The sequence below is a fragment of the Symphalangus syndactylus genome, chromosome 2 (assembly GCF_028878055.3).
Source record: "Symphalangus syndactylus isolate Jambi chromosome 2, NHGRI_mSymSyn1-v2.1_pri, whole genome shotgun sequence".
Classification (NCBI taxonomy): Eukaryota; Metazoa; Chordata; class Mammalia; order Primates; family Hylobatidae; genus Symphalangus; species Symphalangus syndactylus.
The window spans coordinates 52199041-52222417 of record NC_072424.2 but is presented as its reverse complement, the minus strand read 5'-3'; the positions used below and the strand labels follow the sequence as shown (position 1 = coordinate 52222417).

General features: G+C 37.2%; 1 protein-coding gene across 10 annotated transcripts in view; it reads left to right on the top strand.

The window, feature by feature from the left end:
• The window catches only part of SMAP1 (small ArfGAP 1), a 187621-nt gene that overhangs the window by 113376 nt on the left and 50868 nt on the right, over positions 1-23377 (top strand). For 8 of the 10 annotated variants that reach the window (XM_055256971.2, XM_055256991.2, XM_055257006.2 and 5 more), the window contains one exon: positions 4722-4802. The exons of the other annotated variants lie outside the window; for them this stretch is intronic. In XM_055256971.2, the coding sequence (XP_055112946.1) occupies positions 4722-4802 (81 nt within the window). The remainder of the gene's footprint in view (positions 1-4721; positions 4803-23377) is intronic. 10 annotated transcript variants of the gene reach the window in all.

The window sequence follows — 23377 nt, the reverse complement described above, 5'->3', positions numbered from 1 at the left end:
GCAAACAGGGACAATTTGACTTCCTCTGTTCCTAATTGAATACCCTTTATTTCCTTCTCCTGCCTAATTGCCCTGGCCAGAACTTCCAACACTATGTTGAATAGGAATGGTGAGAGAAGGCATCCCTGTCTTGTGCCAGTTTTCAAAGGGAATGCTTCCAGTTTTTGCCCATTCAGTATGATATTGGCTGTGGGTTTGTCATAGATAGGTCTTATTATTTTGAGATACGTCCCATCAATACCTAATTTATTGAGAGTTTTTAGCATGAAGCGTTGTTGAATTTTGTCAAAGGCCTTTTCTGCATCTATTGAGATAATCATGTGGTTTTTGTCTTTGGTTCTGTTTATATGCTGGATTACATTTATTGATTTGCATATGTTGAACCAGCCTTGCATCCCAGGAATGAAGCCCACTTGATCATGGTGGATAAACTTTTTGATGTGCTGCTGGATTCGGTTTGCCAGTATTTTTTTGAGGATTTTTGCATCAATGTTCATCAAGGATGTTGGTCTGAAATTCTCTTTTTTGGTTATGTCTCTGCCAGGCTTTGGTATCAGGATGATGCTGGCCTCATAAAATGAGTTAGGGAGGATTCCCTCTTCTTCTATTGATTGGAATAGTTTCAGAAGGAATGGTCCCAGTTCCTCCTTGTACCTCTGGTAGAATTCGGCAGTGAATCCATCAGGTCCTGGACTCTTTTTGATTGGTAAGCTATTGATTATTGCCACAATTTCAGAGCCTGTTATTGGTCTATTCAGAGATTCAACTTCTTCCTGGTTTAGTCTTGGGAGGGTGTGTTTGTCGAGAAATTTATCCATTTCTAATAGATTTTCTAGTTTATTTGCGTAGAGGTGTTTGTAATATTCTCTCATGGTAGATTGTATTTCTGTGGGATGAGTGGTGATATCCCCTTTATCATTTTTTATTGCATCTATTTGATTCTTCTCTCTTTTCTTTTATTAGTCTTGCTAGTGGTCTATCAATTTTGTTGATCTTTTCAAAAAACCAGCTCCTGGATTCATTAATTTTTTGAAGGGTTTTTTGTGTCTCTATTTCCTTCATTTCTGCTCTGATTTTAGTTATTTCTTGCCCTCTGCTAGCTTTTGAATGTGTTTGCTCTTGCTTTTCTAGTTCTTTTAATTGTGATGTTAGGGTGTCAGTTTTGGATCTTTCCTGCTTTCTGTTGTGGGCATTTAGTGCTATAAATTTCCCTCTACATACTGCTTTGAATGTGTCCCAGAGATTCTGGTATGTTGTGTCTTTGTTCTCGTTGGTTTCAAAGAACATCTTTATTTCTGCCTTCATTTCGTTATGTACCCAGTAGTCATTCAGGAGCAGGTTGTTCAGTTTCCATGTAGTTGAGAAGTTTTGAGTGAGTTTCTTAATCCTGAGTTCTAGTTTGATTGTACTGTGGTCTGAGAGACAGTTTGTTATAATTTCTGTTCTTTTACATTTGCTGAGGAGAGCTTTACTTGCAACTATGTGGTCAATTTTGGAATAAGTGTGGTGTGGTGCTGAAAAAAATGTATATTCTGTTGATTTGGGGTGGAGAGTTCTGTAGATGTCTATTAGGTCCACTTGGTGCAAAGCTGAGTTCAATTCCTGGGTATCCTTGTTAACTTTCTGTCTCATTGATCTGTCTAATGTTGACAGTGGGGTGTTAAAGTCTCCCATTATTATTGTGTGGGAGTCTAAGTCTCTTTGTAGGTCACTCAGGACTTGCTTTATGAATGTGGGTGCTCCTGTATTGGGTGCATATATATTTAGAATAGTTAGCTGTTCTTGTTGAATTGATCCCTTTACCATTATGTAATGGCCTTCTTTGTCTCTTTTGATCTTTGTTGGTTTAAAGTCTGTTTTATCAGAGACTAGGATTGCAACCCCTGCCTTCTTGTGTTTTCCATTTGCTTGGTAGATCTTCTTCCATCCTTTTATTTTGATCCTATATGTGTCTCTGCAGGTGAGATGGGTTTCCTGAATACAGTACACTGATGGGTCTTGACTCTTAATCCAATTTGCCAGTCTGTGTCTTTTAATTGGAGCATTTAGTCCATTTACATTTAAAGTTAATATTGTTATGTGTGAATTTGATCCTGTCATTATGATGTTAGCTGGTTATTTTGCCCATTAGTTGATGCAGTTTCTTCCTAGCCTCAATGGTCTTTACAATTTGGCATGATTTTGCAGTGGCTGGTACCGGTTGTTCCTTACCATGTTTAGTGCTTCCTTCAGGAGCTCTTTTAGGGCAGGCCTCGTGTTGACAAAATCTCTCAGCATTTGCTTGTCTGTAAAGTATTTTATTTCTCCTTCACTTATGAAGCTTAGTTTGGCTGGATATGAAATTCTGGGTTGAAAATTCTTTTCTTTAAGAATGTTGAATATTGGCCCCAACTCTCTTCTGGCTTGTAGAGTTTCTGCCAAGAGATCAGCTGTTAGTCTGATGGGCTTCACTTTGTGGGTAACCTGACCTTTCTCTCTGGCTGCTCTTAACATTTTTTCCTTCATTTCAACTTTGGTGAATCTGACAATTATGTATCTTGGAGTTGTCCTTCTCGAGGAGTATCTTTGTGGCATTCTCTGTATTTCCTGAATCTGAATGTTGGCCTGCCTTGCTAGATTGGGGAAGTTCTCCTGGATAATATCTTGCAGAGTGTTTTCCAACTTGGTTCCAATCTCCCCGTCACTTTGAGGTACACCAGTCAGTCGTAGGTTTGGTCTTTTCACATAGTCCCAAATTTGTTGGAGGCTTTGTTCGTTTCTTCTTATTCTTTTTTCTCTAGACTTCCCTTCTCGCTTCATTTCATTCATTTCATCTTCCATCACTGATACCCTTTCTTCCATTTGATCGCATCGGTCTGGAGGCTTTTGCATTCTTCACGTAGTTCTCGATGGCTTTCAGCTCCATCAGCTCCTTTAAGCACTTCTCTGTATTGGTTGTTCTAGTTATATGTTCGTCTAATTCTTTTTAACTTCTTTGCCTTTGGCTTGAATTTCCTCCTGTACCTCGGAGTAGTTTGATCATCTGAAGCCTTCTTCTCTCAGCTCGTCAAAGTCATTCTCCGTCCAGCTTTGTTCCGTTGCTGGTGAGGAACCGCGTTCCTTTGGAGGAGGAGAGGTGCTCTGGTTTTTAGAGTTTCAAGTTTTTCTGCTCTGTTTTTTCCCCATCTTTGTGGTTTTATCTACTTTTGGTCTTTGATGATGGTGTTGTACAGATGGGTTTTTGGTGTGGATGTCCTTTCTGTTTGTTAGTTTTCCTTCTACCAGACAGGACCCTCAGCTGCAGGTCTGTTGGAGTTTGCTGGAGGTCCACTCCAGACCCTGTTTGCCTGGGTGTCAGCAGCGGTGGCTGCAGAACAGCGGATTTTCGTGAACCGTGAATGCTGCTGCCTGATGGTTCCTCTGGAAGTTTTGTCTCAGAGGAGTACCCGGCCGAGTGAGGTGTCAGTCTGCCCCTACTAGGGGGTGCCTCCCAGTTAGGCTGCTGGGGGGTCAGGGACCCACTTGAGGAGGCAGTCTGCCTTTTCTCAGATCTCTAGCTGCATGCTGGGAGAACCACTGCTCTCTTCAAAGCTGTCAGTCAGGGACATTTATGTCTGTAGAGGTTACTGCTGTCTTTTTGTTTGTCTGTGCCCTGCCCCCAGAGGTGGAGCCTACAAAGGGAGGCAGGCCTCTTTGAGCTGTGGTGGGCTCCACCCAGTTCGAGCTTCCTAGCTGTTTTGTTTACCTAATCAAGCCTGGGCAATGGCAGGCGCCCCTCCCCCAGCCTGGCTATGGCCTTGTAGTTTGATCTCAGACTGCTGTGCCGCAATCAGCGAGACTCCGTGGGCGTAGGAGCCTCCGAGCCGGATGTGGGAATGAATCTCCTGGTGTGCCATTTTTTAAGCCCTTTGGAGAAGGGCAATATTAGGGTGGGAGTGACCCGATTTTCCAGGTGCCATCTGTCTCCCCTTCTTTGACTGGGAAAGGGAACTCTCTGACCCCTTGTGCTTCCCAAGTGAGGCAATACCTCGCCCTGCTTTGACTTGCGCATGGTGCACTGCACCCACTGTCCTGCACCCACTGTCTGGCACTCCCTAGTGAGATGAACCTGTTACCTCAGATGGAAATGCAGAAATCACCCGTCTTCTGCGTCACTCACGCTGGGAGCTGTAGACCAGAGCTGTTCCTATTTGGCCATCTTGGCTCTCCATCCTTACCCCTTTTTTTTAAAGCAAAATCTGTAATAATGGACTGAAGATATTTTGTGATTAAAAAAAGCTGATTTTATAGTCTTCCCCTTGTATTTGCCTATTATAATTTATCTTTGTGAAATAAAGAAGTCTGTTCTACCACTTAGCTTTTTTTTTTTTCATTCAAAATTCAATTTCGTGATTGCTGTTAGGAAGTCTAACCTAATAAAAGGATATAGTGAGAATTAATTCAATGCAGATCTCATTTATTTAAAACAAACACGAAACTAACCCTACTATATCAAAAAAGTTCTAAATTGTCTACCACTGTGCCTCTGTCTTAATTTTTTAACAGATATTCTTTAATGTCATCAGCATATAACCTCAATGAGAATATGAATTTACTGTTTATTATATTTCAGTAGCACATAGATATTGTAATTACTGAATATTTCTACCTTTTTCAAATGATGACTCAAACTAATAAAGATGAGTGAAAAAATGCCATTTTTTAAAAAAGTAAACTTATCAAAACTTTGGGCTGTGTTTTAGAAAGAAAAGGAAAAAAAAAAGGAAGAGAAAAAGAGAGAAAAGGAGCCAGAAAAGCCAGCAAAACCACTTACAGCTGAAAAGGTAAAATTCTTTTTTTAAAAATAACCTATTAGGATTACCATTTTATTTGTATACTTATATATTAGTGACTTTCTGAATATTTATAATATATAAATAATCATTATTTTCAACAAGCAGTTGTTGAGTGAATGCTGTGTGCTCAGCATGTCCTTCTAGCTTGTCTCTGTATTATTTGTAATCAAGTATCTATATGTGTGGGTATAAACCATCTGAGTTCCTTGGAGACAGGTATTCTGTGAATGACATAGAGAATGGTGTTTAGCTTTCATACACAATCAATCTTAGAAGACTTGGAATTTTAGAGAATGAAGAGAACATAAATGAAAGGGACTTCAGAAAAGACTCTGTGCTTAAGGGTAGCCTTTGAGCTACCTCTTAAAACATAGGTAGGATTAAAGTGGAAGATAGGGGTACATGTTGAAGAGAGCAGCCTGAAGAATGTATGAAAATTGTAAATAAAATGTTTAGAAAAATAGTAAATTTGAAGAAAGGGATTTGTCTATGTATAGAAAGTAGTGAAAAATAAGACCAGAGTGGTAGATTGAACTCAAATTGTAGATGTTTATTCTTTTGAGGGGAGGAAAGGCTGTGAGCAGCACTTCAAATTCTAAAGCACATGGTACTCCTAATTCAGAAGGGTTTTTTTGAAAATTGTTTTAGCAGTGATATGCAGGATAGATGTGATTAGGCGAACTAGAGCGAGTGAGAACGTTGTGCTTTGTAAAGGGATTGGTTAAATATTTATGGTGGCTTGGCTTTGAATGCATTTCATCATAAGAGCATGGAATCATACTAAGAGAATTGTCAGTAAAGGGAGCATCCTTGATTTTAGTTGTTGAAATTTTAAAAATCAACTTTATTGAGGCATAAAAAGGATACTGCAAAGTACATCCATTTAAAGTATGTAATAGAAGTACTGTATATAAGAAAGAAGATCCATTCTGCTGTTGAACATTTGGATTATATACAGGTTTTAACTATTCTAAATAATGCTGGTTTGAAACTTTTGTATATGGAATCTAAGCTTGTATGTTTTTAGGGTGACTTAGTAGTGGAATTTCTGCATCATAAAGTATGTGCATCTTGAAGTTTACTGGATAATGTCAAACTTTTTTCCAAAGTGTATACCAAAGGTACTCTTACCGTCAAAGTAATTTCACATTCTCTGTAACACATAGTATTGTCAGTCAGGGATTTTAGCATTTGCAATATGGTGAGTATGTAATGGTATCTCATTAAATTTTTACTGTTCATTTTCTTGACTACAAAATGAGGCCCAGTGCCTTTTCATGTCTTTTTTGCCTTCTTTTTTTCCACTATAGCTTCATTTATTTTACATTTAAAAATGAAAATAATACATGTGATAATAAGGCACGTGTTTTTTAAAAAGTGAAACTTTAAATAGGGTGTGATGGTGCACCTCTGTAGTCCCCAGCTACTTGGGAAGCTGAGGTGGGAGGATTACTTGAACCCAGGAGTTTGAGGCTGCAGTGTGCTATGGTCATACCTGTGAATAGCCACTGCACTCTAAAATGGGTAACACAGCCAGACAGCCTTTAAAAAAAAAATACAGAAGGGAATAAAAAACAAAAATCTTCCTTTTCATAGGCTTGGTTCAGATCTTTTGCCTATTTTTCTGTTGGATTGCCTGCTTTCCCTCATTGATTTGTAGCTCTCTATACACATATACCTAACGTATGGGAGATACTAGTCCTTTTTCAGTTAAGTGTTTGCAAATACCTTATTTCTTCATCGTGTCTAATTTTGTTTCTGTTTTAATTTTAATTCTTTTATTATTATACTTTAAGTTCTAGGGTACATGTGCACAGCGTGCAGGTTTGTTACACAGGTATACATGTGCCATGTTGGTTTGCTGCACCCATCAACTCGTCATTTACATTAGGTATATCTCCTAATGCTATCGCTCCCCCAGCCCCCCACCCCCTGACAGATTCCGGTGTGTGATGTTCCCTACCCTGTGTCCAAGTGATCTTATTGTTCAATTCCCACCTATGAGTGAGAACATGTGGTGTTTGGCTTTCTGTCCTTGTGATAGTTTGCTGAGAATGATGGTTTCCAGCTTCATCCATGTCCCTGCGAAGGACATGAACTTGTCCTTTTGTTATGACTGTGTAGTATTCCATGGTGTATATGTGCCACATTTTCTTAATCCAGTCTATCATTGATGGACATTTGGGTTGCTTCCAAGTCTTTGCTATTGTGAATAGTGCCACAATAAACATACGTGTGCATGTGTCTTTATAGTAGCATGATTTATAATCCTTTGGGTATATACTCAGTAATGGGATGGCTGGGTCAAATGGTATTTCTAGTTCTAGATCCCTGAGGAATCGCCACATTATCTTCCACAATGGTTGAACTAATTTATACTACCACCAACAGTGTAAAAGCGTTCTTGTTTTCTCCACATCCTCTCCAACATCTGTTGCTTCCTGACTTTTTAATGATCGCGATTCTACCTGGCGTGAGATGGTATTTCATTGTGGTTTTGATTTGCATTTGTCTGATGACCAGTGATGGTGAGCATTTTTTCATGTGTCTGTTGGCTGCATAAATGTCTTCTTTTGAGAAGTGTCTGTTCATATCCTTTGCCCACTTTTTGATGTGGTTTTTTTCTTGTAAATTTGTTTAAGTTATTTGTAGATTCTGGATAGTAGCCCTTTGTCAGATGAGTAGATTGCAAAAATTTTCTCCCGTTCTGTAGGTTGCCTGTTTACGCTGATGGTAGTTTCTTTTGCCATGCAGAAGCTTTTTAGTTTAATTAGATCCCATTTGTCATTTTTGGCTTTTGTTGCCATTGCTTTTGGTGTTTTAATCATGGAGTCCTTGCTCATGCCTGTGTCCTGAATGGTATTGCCTAGGTTTTCTTCTAGGGTTTTTATGGTTTTAGGTCTAACATTTAAGTCTTTAATCCATCTTGAATTAATTTGCATGTGAAATGTAAGGAAGGGATCCAGTTTCAGCTTTCTACATATGGCTAGCCAGTTTTCCCAGCACCATTTATTAAATAGGGAATCGTTTCTCCATTTCTTGTTTTTGTCAGGTTTGTCAAAGATCAGATGGTTGTAGATGTGTGGTATTATTTCTGAGGCCTCTATTCTGTTCCATTGGTCTATCTCTCTGTTTTGGTACCAGCACCATGCTGTTTTGGTTACTGTAGCCTTGTAGTATAGTTTGAAGTCAGGTAGCATGATGCCTCCAGCTTTGTTCTTTTTGCTTAGGATTCTCTTGGCAATGCGGGGGCTGTTTTTTGGTTCCATATGAACTTTAAAGTAGTTTTTTCCAATTCTGTGAAGAAAGTCATTGGTAGCTTGATGAGGATGGCATTAAATCTATAAATTACCTTGGGCACTATGCTCATTTTCACGATATTAATTCTTCGTATCTATGAGCATGGAATGTTCTTCCATTTGTTTGTGTCCTTTTTTATTTCGTTGCGCAGTGGTTTGTAGTTCTCCTTGAAGAGGTCCTTTACATCCCTTGTAAGTTGAATTCCTAGGTATTTTATTCTCTTTGTAGAAGTTGTGAATGGGAATTCACTCATGATTTGGCTCTTTGTCATTGTTTTATAGGAATGCTTGTGATTTTTGCACATTGATTTTGTATCCTGAGACTTTCCTGAAGTTGCTTATCAGCTTAAGGAGATTTTAGGCTGAGACGATGGGGTTTTCTGGATATATAATCATGTCATCTGCAAACAGGGACAATTTGACTTCCTCTTTTCCTAATTGAGTACCCTTTATTTTTTTCTGTTGCCTGATTGCTCTGGCCAGAACTTCCAGCACTAAGTTGAATAGGAGTGGTGAGAGAGGGCATCCTTGTCTTGTTCCAGTTTTCAAAGGAAATGCTTCCAGTTGTTGCCCATTCAGTATGATATTGGCTGTGGGTTTGTCATAAATAGCTCTTATTATTTTGAGATATATTTCATCAATACCTAGTTTATTGAGAGTTTTTAGCATGAAGCGCTGTTGAATTTTGTCAAAGGCCTTTTCTGCATCTATTGAGATAATCATGTGGTTTTTGTCTTTGGTTCTGTTTATGTGATGGATCATGTTTATTGATTTGCGTATATTGAACCAGCCTTGCATCCCAGGGATGAAGCCAACTTGATCATGTTGGATAAGCTTTTTGATGTACTGCCGGATTCAGTTTGCCAGTATTTTATTGAGGATTTTTGCATCGATGTTCATCATGGATATTGGTCTAAAATTCTCTTTTTTTTGTTGTGTTTCTGCCAGGCTTTAGTATCAGGATGATGTTGGCCTCATAAAATGAGTTAGGGAGGATTCCCTCTTTTTCTGTTGATTGGAATAGTTTCAGAAGGAATGGTACCAGCTCTTCGTTGTACCTCTGCTAGAATTTGGCTGTGAATCCATCTGGTCCTGGACTTTGGTTGGTTAGTAGGCTATTAATTGTTGCCTCAATTTCAGAGCCTGTTATTGGTCTATTCAGAGATTCACCTTCTTCGTGGTTTAGTTTTGGGAGCGTGTATGTGTCCAGGAATTTACCAATTTCTAGATTTTCTAGTTTATTTGCGTAGAGGTGTTTATAGTATTCTCTGATTGTAGTTTGTATTTCTGTGGGATTGGGGGTAATATCCCCTTTATCAGTTTTTATTGCGTCTGTTTGATTCTTCTCTCTTTTCTTCTTTATTAGTCTTACTAGCAGTCTATCTATTTTGTTGATCTTTTCGAAAAACCACTCCTGGATTCACTGATTTTTTTGAAGGTTTTTTTGTGTCTCTATCTCCTTCAGTTCTGCTCTGATCTTAGTTATTTCTGGCATTCTACTAGCTTTTTAATGTGTTTGCTCTTGCTTCTCTAGTTCTTTTAATTGTGATGTTAGGGTGTCAATTTTAGACCTTTCCTACTTTCTCTTGTGGGCATTTAGTGCTATAAATTTCCCCCTACACACTGCTTTAAATGTGTCCCAGATATTCTGGTACATCCTGTCTTTGTTCTCATTGGTTTTAAAGAACATCGTAATTTCTGCTTTCATTTCTTTACTCAGTAGTCATTCAGGAGCAGGTTGTTCAGTTTCCATGTAGTTGTGCAGTTTTGAATGAGTTTCTTAATCCTAATTGGATTGTACTGTGGTCTGAGACAGTTTGTTGTGATTTCTGTTCTTTTACATTTGCTGAGGAGTGTTTCACTTCCAATTATGTGTCAGTTTTAGAATAAATGTGATGTGATGCTGAGAAGAATGTATATTCTGTTGATTTGGGGTGGAGAGTTCTGTAGATGTCTTATTAGGTCCACTTGGTGCAGAGATGAGTTCAAGTCCTGGATATCTTTGTTAAGCTGTCTCGTTGATCTGTCTAACATTGACAGTGGGGTGTTAAAGTCTCCCATTATTGTTTTGTAAGCGTCTAAGTCTCTTTGTAGGTCTCTAAGGACTTGCTTTATGAATCTGGGTGCTCCTGTATTGAGTGCATATATATTTAGGATAGTTAGCTCTTATTGAATTGATCCCTTTACCGTTATGTAATGGCTTTTTCTCTTTTTATCTTTGTTGGTTTGAAGTCTGTTTTATCAGAGACTAGGATTGTAACCCCTGTTTTTTTTTTTTTTTTTAACTTTCCATTTGCTTGGTAGGTCTTCCTCCATCCCTTTATTTTGAGCCTATGTGTGTCTCTGCACGTGAGTTGGGTCTCCTGAATACAGCACACTGATGGTGATGGGTTTTGACTCTTTATCCAATTTGCCAGTCTGTGTCTTTTAATTGGGGCATTTAGCCCATTTACATTTAAGGTTAATATTGTTATGTGTGAATTTGATTCTGTCATTATGATGTTCGTGGGTTATTTTGCCCGTTAATTGATGCAGTTTCTTCATAACATCGATGGTCTTTACAATTTGGCCTGTTTTTGCATTGGCTGGTACCAGTTGTTCCTTTCCATGTTTAGTGCTTCCTTCAGGAGCTCTTGTAAGGCAGGCCTGGTGGTGACAAAATCTCTCAGCATTTGCTTGTCTGTGAAGTATTTTATTTCTCCTTCATGTATGAAGCTTAGTTTGGCTGGATATGAAATTCTGGGTTGAAAATTCTTTTCTTTAAGAATGTTGAATATTGACCCCCACTCTCTTCTGACCTATAGTGTTTCTGCTGAGAGATCCGCTGTTAGTCTGATGGACTTTGCTTTGTGGGTAACCCCACCTTTCTCTCTGACTGTTCTTAACACTTTTGTTTTTTTCATTTCAACCTTGGTGAATATGACAATTATGTGTCTTGGGTTGCTCTTCTTGAAGAGTATCTTTGTGGTGTTCTCTATTTTTCCAGAATTTGAACGTTGGCCTCTCTTGCTAGGTTGGGTACGTTCTCCTGGATAATATCCTGCAGAGTGTTTTCCAACTTGGTTCCATTCTCCCCATCACTTTCAGGTACACCAGTCAGACATATAGTTCATATTTCTTGCAGTGTTTGTTCATTTCTTTTTACTCTTTTTTCTCTAATCTTGTCTTCTTGCTTTATTTCATTAATTTGATCTTCATTCATTGATATCCTTCCTTCCACTTGATCAAATCAGCTATTTAAGCTTGTGCATGTGTCACAAAGTTCTCGTGCCATGGTTTTCAGCTCCATCAGGTCATGTAAGGTCTTCTCTACACTGTTTATTCTAGTTAGCCATTCGTCTAACCTTTTTTCGAGGTTTTTAACTTCCTTGCAACGGGTTAGAACATGTTCCTTTAGCTCCGAGAAGTTTGTTATTACCGACTTTCTGAAGCCTACTTCAGTCAACTCGTCAAAGTCATTCTCCATCCAGCTTTGTTCTGTTGCTGGCGAGGTGCTGTGATCCTTTGGAATAGAAGAGGCCGCTCTGGTTTTTAGAATTTTCTGCTTTTCTGCTCTGGTTTCTTCCCATCTCTGTGGTTTTATCTACCTTTGGTCTTTGATGTTGGTGACCTACAGATGGGGTTTTGGTGTGGATGTCCTTTTTATTGATGTTGATGTTGATGCTATTCCTTTCTGTTTGTTGGTTTTCCTTCTAACAGTCAGATCCCTCTGCTGCAGGTCTGTTGGAGTTTGCTGGAGGTCTACTGTGGACCCTGTTTTCCTGGGTGTCACCAGCAAAGGCTGCAGAACAGCAAATATTGCTGCCTTATCCTTCCTCTGGAAGCTTCGTCCCAGAGGGGTACCCACCTGTGTGAGGTGTCTGTCGGCCCCTACTGGGAGGCATCTCCCAGTTAGGCTACACAGGGGTCAGGGACCCACTTGAGGAGGCAAGTGTGTCCATTCTCAGAGCTCAAACACAGTGCTGGGAGAATCACTGCTCTCTTCAGAGCTGTCAGACAGGGACATTTAAGTCTGCATAAGTTTCTGCTGCCTTTTGTTCAGCTATGCCCTGTCCCCTGAGGTGGAGTCTATAGAGGCAGTGAGCCTTGCTGAGCTGCAGTGGGCTCCGCTAAGTTTGAGCTTCTCAGCCACTTTGTTTACCTACTGAAGCCTCAGCTATAGTGGATGCCTCTCCCCTGCCCAGCTGCAGCTTCACAGTTCGATCTCAGACTGCTGCGCTAGTAGTGAGCAAGGCTCTGTGAGCGTGGGACCTGCCAAGCCAGGCACGGGAGAGAATCTCCTGGTCTGCCGGTTGCTAAGACCATGGGAAAAACACAGTATTTAGGCAGGAGTGTCCCGTTTTTCCAAGTAGTCTGTCAGAGCTTCCCTTGGCTAGGAAAGGGAAATCCGTGACCCCCTGTGCTTCCTGGTGAGGTGATGCCCCGCCCTCCTTTAGCTCGCCCTCTGTAGGCTGCACCCACTATCCAGCCAGTCCCAGTGAGATGAACCAGGTACCTCAGTTGGAAATGCAGAAATCACCCATCTTCTGCGTCGATCATGCTAGGAGCTGCAGACTGGAGCTATTCCTATTCGGCCATCTTGGGTGAAGATCTACCTCTTTATCAGTATGAAAGAAGATGCTCAATAGGGATTATTTATTCTAGAATTAGTTTTTTCAAGTCAAACTTAATTCTGTAGGTAATTAAAGCCATTAATATAGTTCTTGACATGTAGTAATAGCTTAATAAGCAGTTAAACATTTTTGGGATTTGGAAGGAATCATGCTTATCTCGTTTAAGTTCCTTATTTTATAAAGAAGTAAACTAAATCCTGGAAGGACCTAAAGTCTCTCAGGAGTGACTTGCTCAGTGTTACCAGTTGCTGGCAGCTCAGGAATTTGAACCCAAGTCTTCTGGTTTCAAGCCCTGTGTTGTGTGTATGTGTGTGTGTGTGTGTGTGTGTGTGCGCGCGCACGCGTGTGTGCGTATTTCTATTTGACATATATGTCTTCAGGTTCTTCATTGCAATTTAAAGTGCTGTTGTACATTCTACATAATTTATAATGAATTATCCAGGCTTCCCTATAAAAGAACTGTGTTCATATATAACCTCATCGCATACTGTGCTATCTAGGGAATTAATAACTTTCATTGATTTGTTAGTTTCTAGTTAGCAACTTCTTCCTTCTGTAAACTTGTTTTCCTTGAGCAGTCTACTACTTTTGTTTAAATTGTATTTTGTTTATACCTAAGTCTCATTGAGGTTTACATTTTTGTAGTGTTCCAGAAACCATTACTAATTGTGTCAGTTGGAGCTAGGCTTACTTTTTTTCTGGGAGGAGAAAGGTAAAACCTAAAAATATAATGAATCAAGTGACTAATAAGGCAGATGCCTTTGATATTTAAATAGATATCTCTCTTTTACGCTTAAGATATACCAGTAGAAAATTGTGCGTAAATTTCATTTTTTCTAAAATACTCTGTCGTTCATTGGACATTTCTATTTAAGTCACTTAGTTTAGATTTATGTACTAGGTTGTCTCTCAAGTAATCAATGATCTATAAATATGTTTCTGTAGATGAGGAGTACTCTATTAAAGGAATGTTATATGAGTTATCTTTCAGTTTAATCAGATTTTAATTTCTCCTTTGGAAGTTTCTAAGTTTTATAGGTTTTCTCAAAGGTTTACATATCAAAGCATTAAACATGGAAAATAATCAATTCTTTGCTGGGAAAAAAGTTAAGCCTTTTTAAGATGATTGCTACTCTTTTCTGGTTATAGTACTATTTATTACAACATGTTATATATACAGGTGGCACTAGAACAATGCTGGAGTTGTGGCCCTGACCCCCGCTGTGCAGTTGAAAATCCTCATATAACTTTTGTTTCCTCAGAAAGTTGACCACTAATAGCCTATTGTTAATTGGAAGCCTTACAAATAACATAAATAGTCAATACATATTTTGTATGTCACATGTATTAGATACTATATTCTTAATTGTGTATTATATATAAGAATATATTCTTAAAGTAAGCTAGAGAAAATCAGAAAGAAGAGAAAATATATTTACTATTCATTAAGTAGAAGTAGATCATCATAAAAGTTTTTATCCTCATCATCTTCATGTTGAGTTGACTGAGGGGGAAGAAAAGGAGGAGGTGCTGGTCTTCCTGTCTCAGAGGTGGCAGAAGTGGAAGAAAATCCACATGTAAGTGGATCCACGCAGTTCAAACCCATGTTGTTCAAGGGTCAGCCGTACTTATTATGTATTCAGTTCTGAAACTTCTGATCATGTGTTAAGAAATCTGTAATGTAGGAATCAGCAAACTTTTTTCTGTGAATAACGAGATAGTAAATATTTTAAGCTGTAGACCTTAAGGTGTCTTTCACAGCTACTCTTTTCTTGTAGCATAAAAGCAGTAAGTGAATGTGTTCCATGAAAACTTTATTTTTAAAAACAGATAGCCCAATTTGTTGAGACACTCTCTTCCCCAACTCCTTACAGTGAGAAATGGTTGCCGTGGAAGAAGCAGGGTCAGGTGGAGAGCCAGGCTCTAGCTCCTGATCCATCAGTCACTTAACTGTCCAGAGCCTCCTTTTCTTTCTTTATTAAATGATAAGATTTGCCTCGATGATCTCTAGAGCCTCTTCTGCCAATAAATAACTTTAAATTTAGAATTGCTTGTTTCACCTATTGAACATAGGGGCTGATTCCAAACATCATCTAACAGTATCCTTAAAGGTGGATTTCAGATAGCTACATAATTAGTTTTTATTCAGTGACTTTTCCTCATTATTATTTCAAACTGATTTCTCGCCTACCTTAGTTACTGCTCTCTTTAATCAGGTTTTTTTTTTTTTTTTTTTTTTTCTGTTAAAACACAAAGTCTAATTTAGGAGAAAATATAACCATTTATTTCTAGTGCAGGCTGTTTCTGTGTGTGTGCGTGTGTGTGTGTGTGTGTGTGTGTGTGTACACTTACTGGTTTCTTGTATATATGCCTTGGTGGAGTATTCTTAGTTTAAAATAGATTGTTTTTATTGGCATAGAGTCCCTAAAGTATGTATTGTGATATTTTTTAATGTAAAATAATGTCTCTTATGCAGATATTTGCCATTAGCTTCTTGACGTTTTTAAGAGAAAATCAATTCACAAAGTATATAAAAGTAGAATAAAAATTCCAGGAAGAAAAGTGGAGAAGCAGTGACACTGTAAGAGAAGACCACTGCTTTTGATAATACATACTTACCAGCATCAATACATTTATTTCAAGATACAGCAAGTATTTGGGTATTTAACAAGATAATGTAGATGAATAGTGATTAAAAAAAAATTAGTTGGGAAAGAAATGAAAACAACCATCAAACTTCCTCATTGAACAAACCTTTTATGTTAATACAATTTAAAAAATACATTTGTACTTGATAAATATGTCAGCTAACCTATTAATGTAAGCACAAGATAACAATTGCAAATCTGTTGAACTTGAAATTTTAATATAACCATGTAAAAGTAACAACCAGTTGTAAATCAAATAAATTATTCTTAGTAAATCATTAAATGGCTCATTGCCAGATGCTAGATTGATAGGTTATGTTGTTTAACAATCTGACAGATACATTTACACACCCACCAAGCTCTCATTGTAATTTAAGCTAAATAAACCTTTCATATGATACGTGAATGCATTTTAGAACAAGATATTTTCAATAAATAATACTTTTATAAAAATCATAGAAACATGGTATAGGTGAGTAAATGCAGCAGATGTCTCACAGAACATTTGTATAAATAGTTTTGGAAGATTCTTTATATTTTCCTCAATTCTTTGCATTTCTAGCTTAAAGCTAGATCTTGAAGATTAGTTTGATGATGATCTTTTGTTTATAGATTTTTAAAGGAAATAATAGATTCAGTATCACTATATATTAGATTTAGGAAGCATTTTAGTGTTGCTTCCCTGTTGCCCAAGTTTTATTATGGTATAGAATGCTAGTTGCTGTTAACAACTCCCCATCTTTCTTTAGCTAGGAAGCATTTAAAAAGAAAAAATCTTTTCCCTCTGAAGCAGGAAAGATTACAGTGGTACCCCTAAGTAAAAATAAATACTCTGTCTTGTTTGGTAAATGAATAGCGTTTCTTATTCTTTAACCAAGAAATTGGTAAATGTATGTTTCCTCCAAGTGTATTTTCTTTCTTTTCTTTTTCTTGAGATACGGTCTTTCTGTGGTGCTCAGGCATGCGTAGAACTCCTGAGCTCAAAGGATCCTTCTGTCTCAGCCTCCTGCACCTGACTAGCTGGGACTACAGGCATACACCAATGTGCCTATCTCTCCTAGTAGGTTTTTGATAGTCTCTTTCTTCTACTTCCCCATAATATTCAAACCATATATATTTGTAAGAAGTCACAAAATACATGTAAGCAAGAAGAAAAAATGAATGTTACCACTTAGAAAAAATGATCACTAATGCCTTGGCGTTCATCCTTCCTAATTGTTTCCCATGGAAATATATATATCCACATGGGATCATATTATACATATTATTTTGTAACCTACTCTGTCCCTTTGTCATTTGACAATATTTTAACTGACTTTTCTTTGTTTTTTTCTTTTTTAGATACAGGGTCTCACTATTTCATTCAGGCTGGAGTGCAGTGGTGTGATCATAGCTCACTGTAGCTTCAAACTGGGCCCAAGGGAAGCCTCCTGCCTCAGTCTTCCAAGTAGCTAGGACTACAGGAGCATGCCATCATGCCCGGCTAATTTTTAAAAAAGTTTCTTAAAGATAAGGTCTCATTGTGTTGACCAGGCCGGTCTTGAACTCCTGGCCTCAAGTCAGGCATAAGCCACTGCACCTGGCTCCCCTTTTCTTATTGATACATATACTGTGCCTTTCTGTCTTTACTAACATTCCATCAAATGGATGTAGCATAATTTGCCTTCCACTGAGCACAGTAAGACTCTGCTTAAAGTTTCTCTCTCTTTGGGATAATGAAAATCTGTATACATAATCTGTGTACAACTGTGTAATAACTTCTTACAATCAATTTTTAAAACTGGAGTTGCTGAGTCAAAGGATATAGGCTTTTAAAAGCCTTTTGAAAAATATTAACAAACTACTACAAGATGCAGATAGAAAAACCTATTCTTGATTACAAGACTTTAATTTGATTCTCAACTTTACTGTTTACTAGATATCTAACTACTCTGTGCCTCAGTTTCCTCATATGTAAATCTTTTTGGACATTTCTGAGTACCTACTACATACCAAGTGCTATTTTTGGCATTAGGGATAGAGTGGCCAGGAGGCTGTTTTGTTTCTTGTAGGATGTTCAGCAGCATCTTACCAGTCCTAACAGTAAAAAATGTCTTCAGAGACATTGTTAAATGCCCCTTGGGAAGCATAATCACTTCTCACTTGAGAATTGTTGATTCAAAATCTAGGTCCATGAAACTGGGTCTCGGTAGAAGAATGAAAACCTGCCTGTTATGTGATCCTCGGAAGGGCACCGGTGAGATCAGTCAAGGCTTCCTTTGAATATAGTTGTCCTTCAGTACCCGTGGGAGATTGGTTCCAGGACCCCACCCCTGCAGACACACACACACACACAGATACCAAAATCTGTGGATATTTAAGTCCCTTATTTAAAATGGCATATGATTTGCATATAACTTATTGCACATCCTCCCATATACTTTAAATCATCTCTAGATTACTTATAGTAATACAGTACAATGGCTGCAGATTCCTTTATTGTTGTGGATTCAATGTAGTACCCTGTCATGGCAAATTCAAGTTTTGCGTTTTGGAACTTGTGAAACTCATGGAAATGGAGGGCCAACTGTATCCAGTAGTCCCTCTCCTATCTGCAGAGAATATGTCCCAAGATGTAGCCAGTGAAACCTTGGGTCATACCAAATCTTGTATATACTATGATTTTTAATCTGATAAGTGAAATGGTTACTAAGTGACTAACAGGTGGGTAGCGTATAAAGCGTGGATGTGCTGGACAAAGGGATGATTCACATCACAATATTTCGTCATGTTACTCAGAACCATGTGCAATTTAAAACTTATGAATTGCTTATTTTTGGAATTTCCCATTTAATAGTTTGTGACCGTGATTGTAGGTAATTGAAGACACTGAAAGCAAAACGTTAGGTAAGGGGGACTGCTGTAGACACAAGACCTTTTTCTCAGGTTTTACTTGGATGCCAGAAGGAAATAATATAGTTATGTATATGAAGAAAAGTTTTAATCCCATTAGGTGGAAAGTAAAATACAGGATCGAGTGAATCAGAAATTAGCGTTTTCTTAATTATAAGTTATCCAAAGTCAGATTTATCTTTCAAAATCACACATCTTTTTGTCTAATTCTTATTTATTTGATTAGAATTATCTGAATTTTGGAGGAAGAAAACAGAACAGAATGTTAGGATAAAAATTTGATTAGACATGTAGTCTTGAGCCACAGAAACCATTAGCCTGTAGCCATACACTTCGTTATTCTTCATCTTCTGGAATATTACTTTTGTGGTACTTAACAATACTTTTTCTAGAGTACTGCATTTATTTGAAAGTATTGCATTGCCAGAAAAATTGGAGACAGGAAAGAAATATTTTAACTTCTTCAAAACTTAGTAGGTACCTGAATACAGGGAGAAATTACAAGCTAAAAAATTAAAAGATAACTAAATCAATTGCTTACAGAATAAATATTAATAAAGCCTAGCCCTTTCAGAGTCTGGCCATTACCTATGTTTTCACCTTTCATTTCATTTCAGTTTATTCTTTTGAAACCTATGAAGTTTCAGGGAACTGGAATAGAGACTGTCTTCTGAACATGGCATTCTTATTCTTGTCTCAGTGGTTCTGATTTAGTTCTATACTCGTGCCCCCAGTGTGTCTCTCCTTTCTACATAACAAGGTCTACATCTCCTTCTAAATCTTTATCACTGTGATAATTATGTTCAGCCTCATTTCTTTTTTTAGCAGTTTTCCCTTATTATAAAAACTGTGGAAAATAGAGGAAAAAGTAAAAAGGAAAATCACCTTACATCTTACTGTCTGGAGTCTCACCACTTTTAACAGTTGTTTCTAGTTCTCTTTTGGGAATGTAGATGGTATGGTTTTGTATTTTTTAATTTTTCTCTCACCCCCAATTTAATGTTGTATTATAAGCATTTATTTTATCTTTAATGGTAATGTGTTGTACTGGCCTATGATAGTGTAGGAGGTGGGGTATGGTACAGGCTTCTGGAGAGTACCCAGCAAGGGTTTGCTTCTCCAACTGAGTAAAGATTACCTACCAGTTAATAAATGGGAATAAGGATATTTTATCTTCCCATTTATTATTCCATCCTTACAAGTGAGAACAGCAATGAATTGAAAATAAAATAGGCTTAAGTTATACAAATATATTTGCATAATATATTTGTTTAAATGAATAAATATAATTCTGTTAGATGCTTCTCTTCACCAGCCACTTACATACTGTGTAATAAACTACTCAGAGTAATTAAGGGTTTAATATTATGTTTTCATAATTTTGCAAAATTTTTAAATATTAAAATTTGATAAATCATTTTTTACCTTCTCTTCCCCAGCTCCCTCCCTCTCACCCACCCCCACCACAATAAAACTAGTGCAGAAGAATATATTGAGCCTTAAACTTGTAGTGTTCTAGATGTGTTAATGTATGCTTCTTTTGGTAATATTTGTCTTTTAACATTTTTAAAAAAATATTTTAAATGCACAAAATCTCCAAGAAAATTTTTAAAATCTGTTAAATAAACAATACACATAAAATTGTTAAGATGGTAAATTTTATGCTATGTTGCACAATAAAAAATAAATACAGTTTTAAAAAGACACATTACAGACATACACAATTTTGTCTTTATAATCCAATTTTAATGAATTGAAAATCATTTTTTCTGTTTAATCATTAATTCATCTGGTAGCATTTGACTGAAGGAAATAAAATTTAACCTGAAAGTAAAAAATATGCAGTGATGAAAGGAGAAGATGTTTCTCCACTAACATGGGAGGCATCCATGTTCTATTTTTAAAAACGATTGCACCTATTTATAGTAAAGCATCTCCTGGCCTTGGGAGTTTCTAGTCTCCCTGGTTTGGCTGCCTGCCAAACTCTTAGAGTTGCCTCTTTCCTAGGTTTATGGCCTCCTGCTATCAGCTGGGACCCATTACTGACCCATCATTTGACGTTCTCCGTTGTGGATCGGGAGAAATAGAGACTCTCTCTTTTGATAGCAATGATAATTGAGGTATTGCATCGAAAGTATCAACAATGGCTTTTATGTATGGATTTTGAAAATCGGTCTTATCACTTCATAGTTACCTGATAGGAACATCTGTAGACTCTGATGAGAACAATGATAGCAGTGGATATAATAATCTTACAGAGACTACTATGCAGCCTTGGTTTTTTTCCCTGTGCCAATGCTCTCAAGACCTTTCATCATTTGAAACTTTCCCTTTTAGATTTATAGATTGCATAGCTTTGATCAGATGTCATTAGAGCCTTCAGCTCTGTGCTGTGTTTTACATCCTATTGTTTCCTTTCGTCTGAATTTAGTCTCCTGAGTATACCATCTGATTTCGTCCTGCCTACCCACACTTAGCCCTCCTCTTTTTACTGTATAAAGCATGCCTTAGGACTAAGGAGGCATTGCTCTTCTAGCCACTCTGACATTCAGTGTGACTTGAAGAGTGAGGCTGAAAAAAAGCAATCTTAAGAAGGATTTGGTCTGACAGTTTGTTCTTGAGATTGGTGGCAGATGAAATGTTACCACCGTTTTACATCTGTCTCATTTTATAGTGAACTGTCAGTCACACTTATCACCTTATCAGCACACTGTGTTGTTAGCTTCTGTACATTACTAAATGTTCACCTATCATCTAGGGATAGTTCAGCTCATAAAGGGTCAAATGAATAGGCAAAGGATGGACAGATATGGAACTAGCTGTGTTTTTCCTACTCAGAGGTTAGGCTGGAGCCCAGCTTTTAATGACAAAGATAATCTTAGCATTTTATAAAATTTATCTGCTGTAGGTTTGTTCCTGACCTTGGCATTGCTCACACTAATTGCTCGTAAGTGGTACTATGCTGATTAAATAAATATGTTCCTTTTTAGTGTCTTATCTGGGTACAATAATTTACTGTCCCAAGGATTTTCTGTAATGCTAACCAAAATGTTAAGGTACAATACCTACCCAGAGGACCAAAACTATAGGTTAACATTAAAGTCTAATTTGTTTGAATGTAGTTGTATAAAATACAATACATACAATTGAACAAGTAAATTACCTTTGTAGTGCTTTATGATGGGCAGTCTAATTGTGTAAGTTACCTTGGCAGTCCTGATGGTTGGCCCATAACAATTGCATAAAATATTTGTGGAATTTGATACTCTTAGTAAAGGACTATGTATGTAAGATGTGCGAGAAACATAATTATGCAAAAAACATTTTTAAGGTCCTCTTTAGAAAGAATACTTTTTTGGCGGGGGTGGGGGGGCAGATTGCCGAGCAGGTGACCTATAGCTAGAAAGGAGAGAAACCTTCCATGTGGCATCTAAAAACTTTTAATTTTATTTCATGCCCCACCCCACTGTTGATAGTGGAATGTAGGGATTTTAAAGACAGGATCGTTCCCTTGAGATGAAATAAGCTCAGAAGGCAGTTAGACTGAAACAGAATGATTGCTGTCAATCCCCGTACACTCAAGGTGTTTTTTTTTTAAATTTATATAGACATATGTTTATATTTGCATATATGTATTTGTGTATGTTTGTGTATTATTTAAAGAAATGCATTGAAAGGTTTCTGGGAGGAAATCTTGGGATTGAATGTAGCAACTCTTAGGATGCCTGCAGTGTGTAAGGCAGGCTAAAGGGTTGGAAGGAATATAAAAATGATGAAAACAGCTTACTCTCAAGAATCTTAAAATTCAGAAAGAACTAGTGATTAAAAGGGGATGATATGATAAATAACTCTAGCAAAAGGCAGATATGATACAATAGGAGACAGAGTGTGGAGGTTTGGAGAATTGAGAGATACCATGTTGAGATTATTAGGAAAGTCTTCATGGAAGTTGTTTATATTTGACATGAGCTTTGAAAGATTGTTAGGAGGAGAGAGCAACAGGCAGAGGGAAGAACATTAAAAGAATGGAAATTGTAAGGCATATTTTGGCAATTATCCAATTTAACTGAAGTATAGGACAATAATGGAGTATAAACCAATAAAGATAGTATTGAGAGAGCCTTAAATTTCGTGATAAATACTGGATTGTTTCTAATTTTGAGTAGGGAAGTATACTTCATTTTAGTAAGATGAAATCCTGGCTATAGTATGTAAGATGGATTGAAGGCAGGTGAGGTTAGAAAAAGAGAAACTAGCTAAGAAGCTATGGGAGAGAGATAATTGGAGCTTGATGTACAGTCCTATTTATAAAGGTAGATTAGCCAGCATCTGCTTCTCAAAGAATGATTGAAATACTTTTTTACTTTGCTTTTGAACAAACAGCCTTACGAAACTCCAAGGCCTGCTGTATCAGATTCATTTATTTATTCACTGAATGAGTTTTTATTGAGCAGTCACTGTATGTCCAGCACTAGGGATATGGTAAGAAACAAAACAAAATATCCTGCCGTCACATATAATCATTTCAAACATATATGGTGCTTTATCAATAAAAGGTATTAGTGTGATTGTTAGTAGTTGTCACTACCACTGCTTTATGTGAACCAAAAGCCTAAAATATTATTTTGCCAACTCTGTATTTTATCTCCTAGAAGATTTTTTAAAACTAATGATTAGACGTTAAACTTTATAGCATTTAAAGATTTAAAGATTTAGTAATTTGTTTTAATGACAGCATTTATAACAATTATAAAAGAGATAATATATAAAATGAACACAAAAGAAGCAAATGTCTATTTCAGATATATTTGTGATTTATGGACATTGCATTGCATCTAACAAGTCCCCCCAGTTCCATCTCTCCCACTTCCAATTGGTAGATTTTAGTGACAGGACCCCTTTCCCAGAAGCAGTAGCTCTCAAACTGTATTAGAAAACTGTATTAGAATGTATATATATATATATATATATTTTTTTTTTTTTTTTTTTATTTTTTTTTTACCATTTTCTCTGCTTCTTAACTACTAACCCTGTTCAAGCCACACATTATTATTCTACTGAATAGGTATTAGTTCATTATCCCTATGTTTTCTCACCACACCTTAGGACCT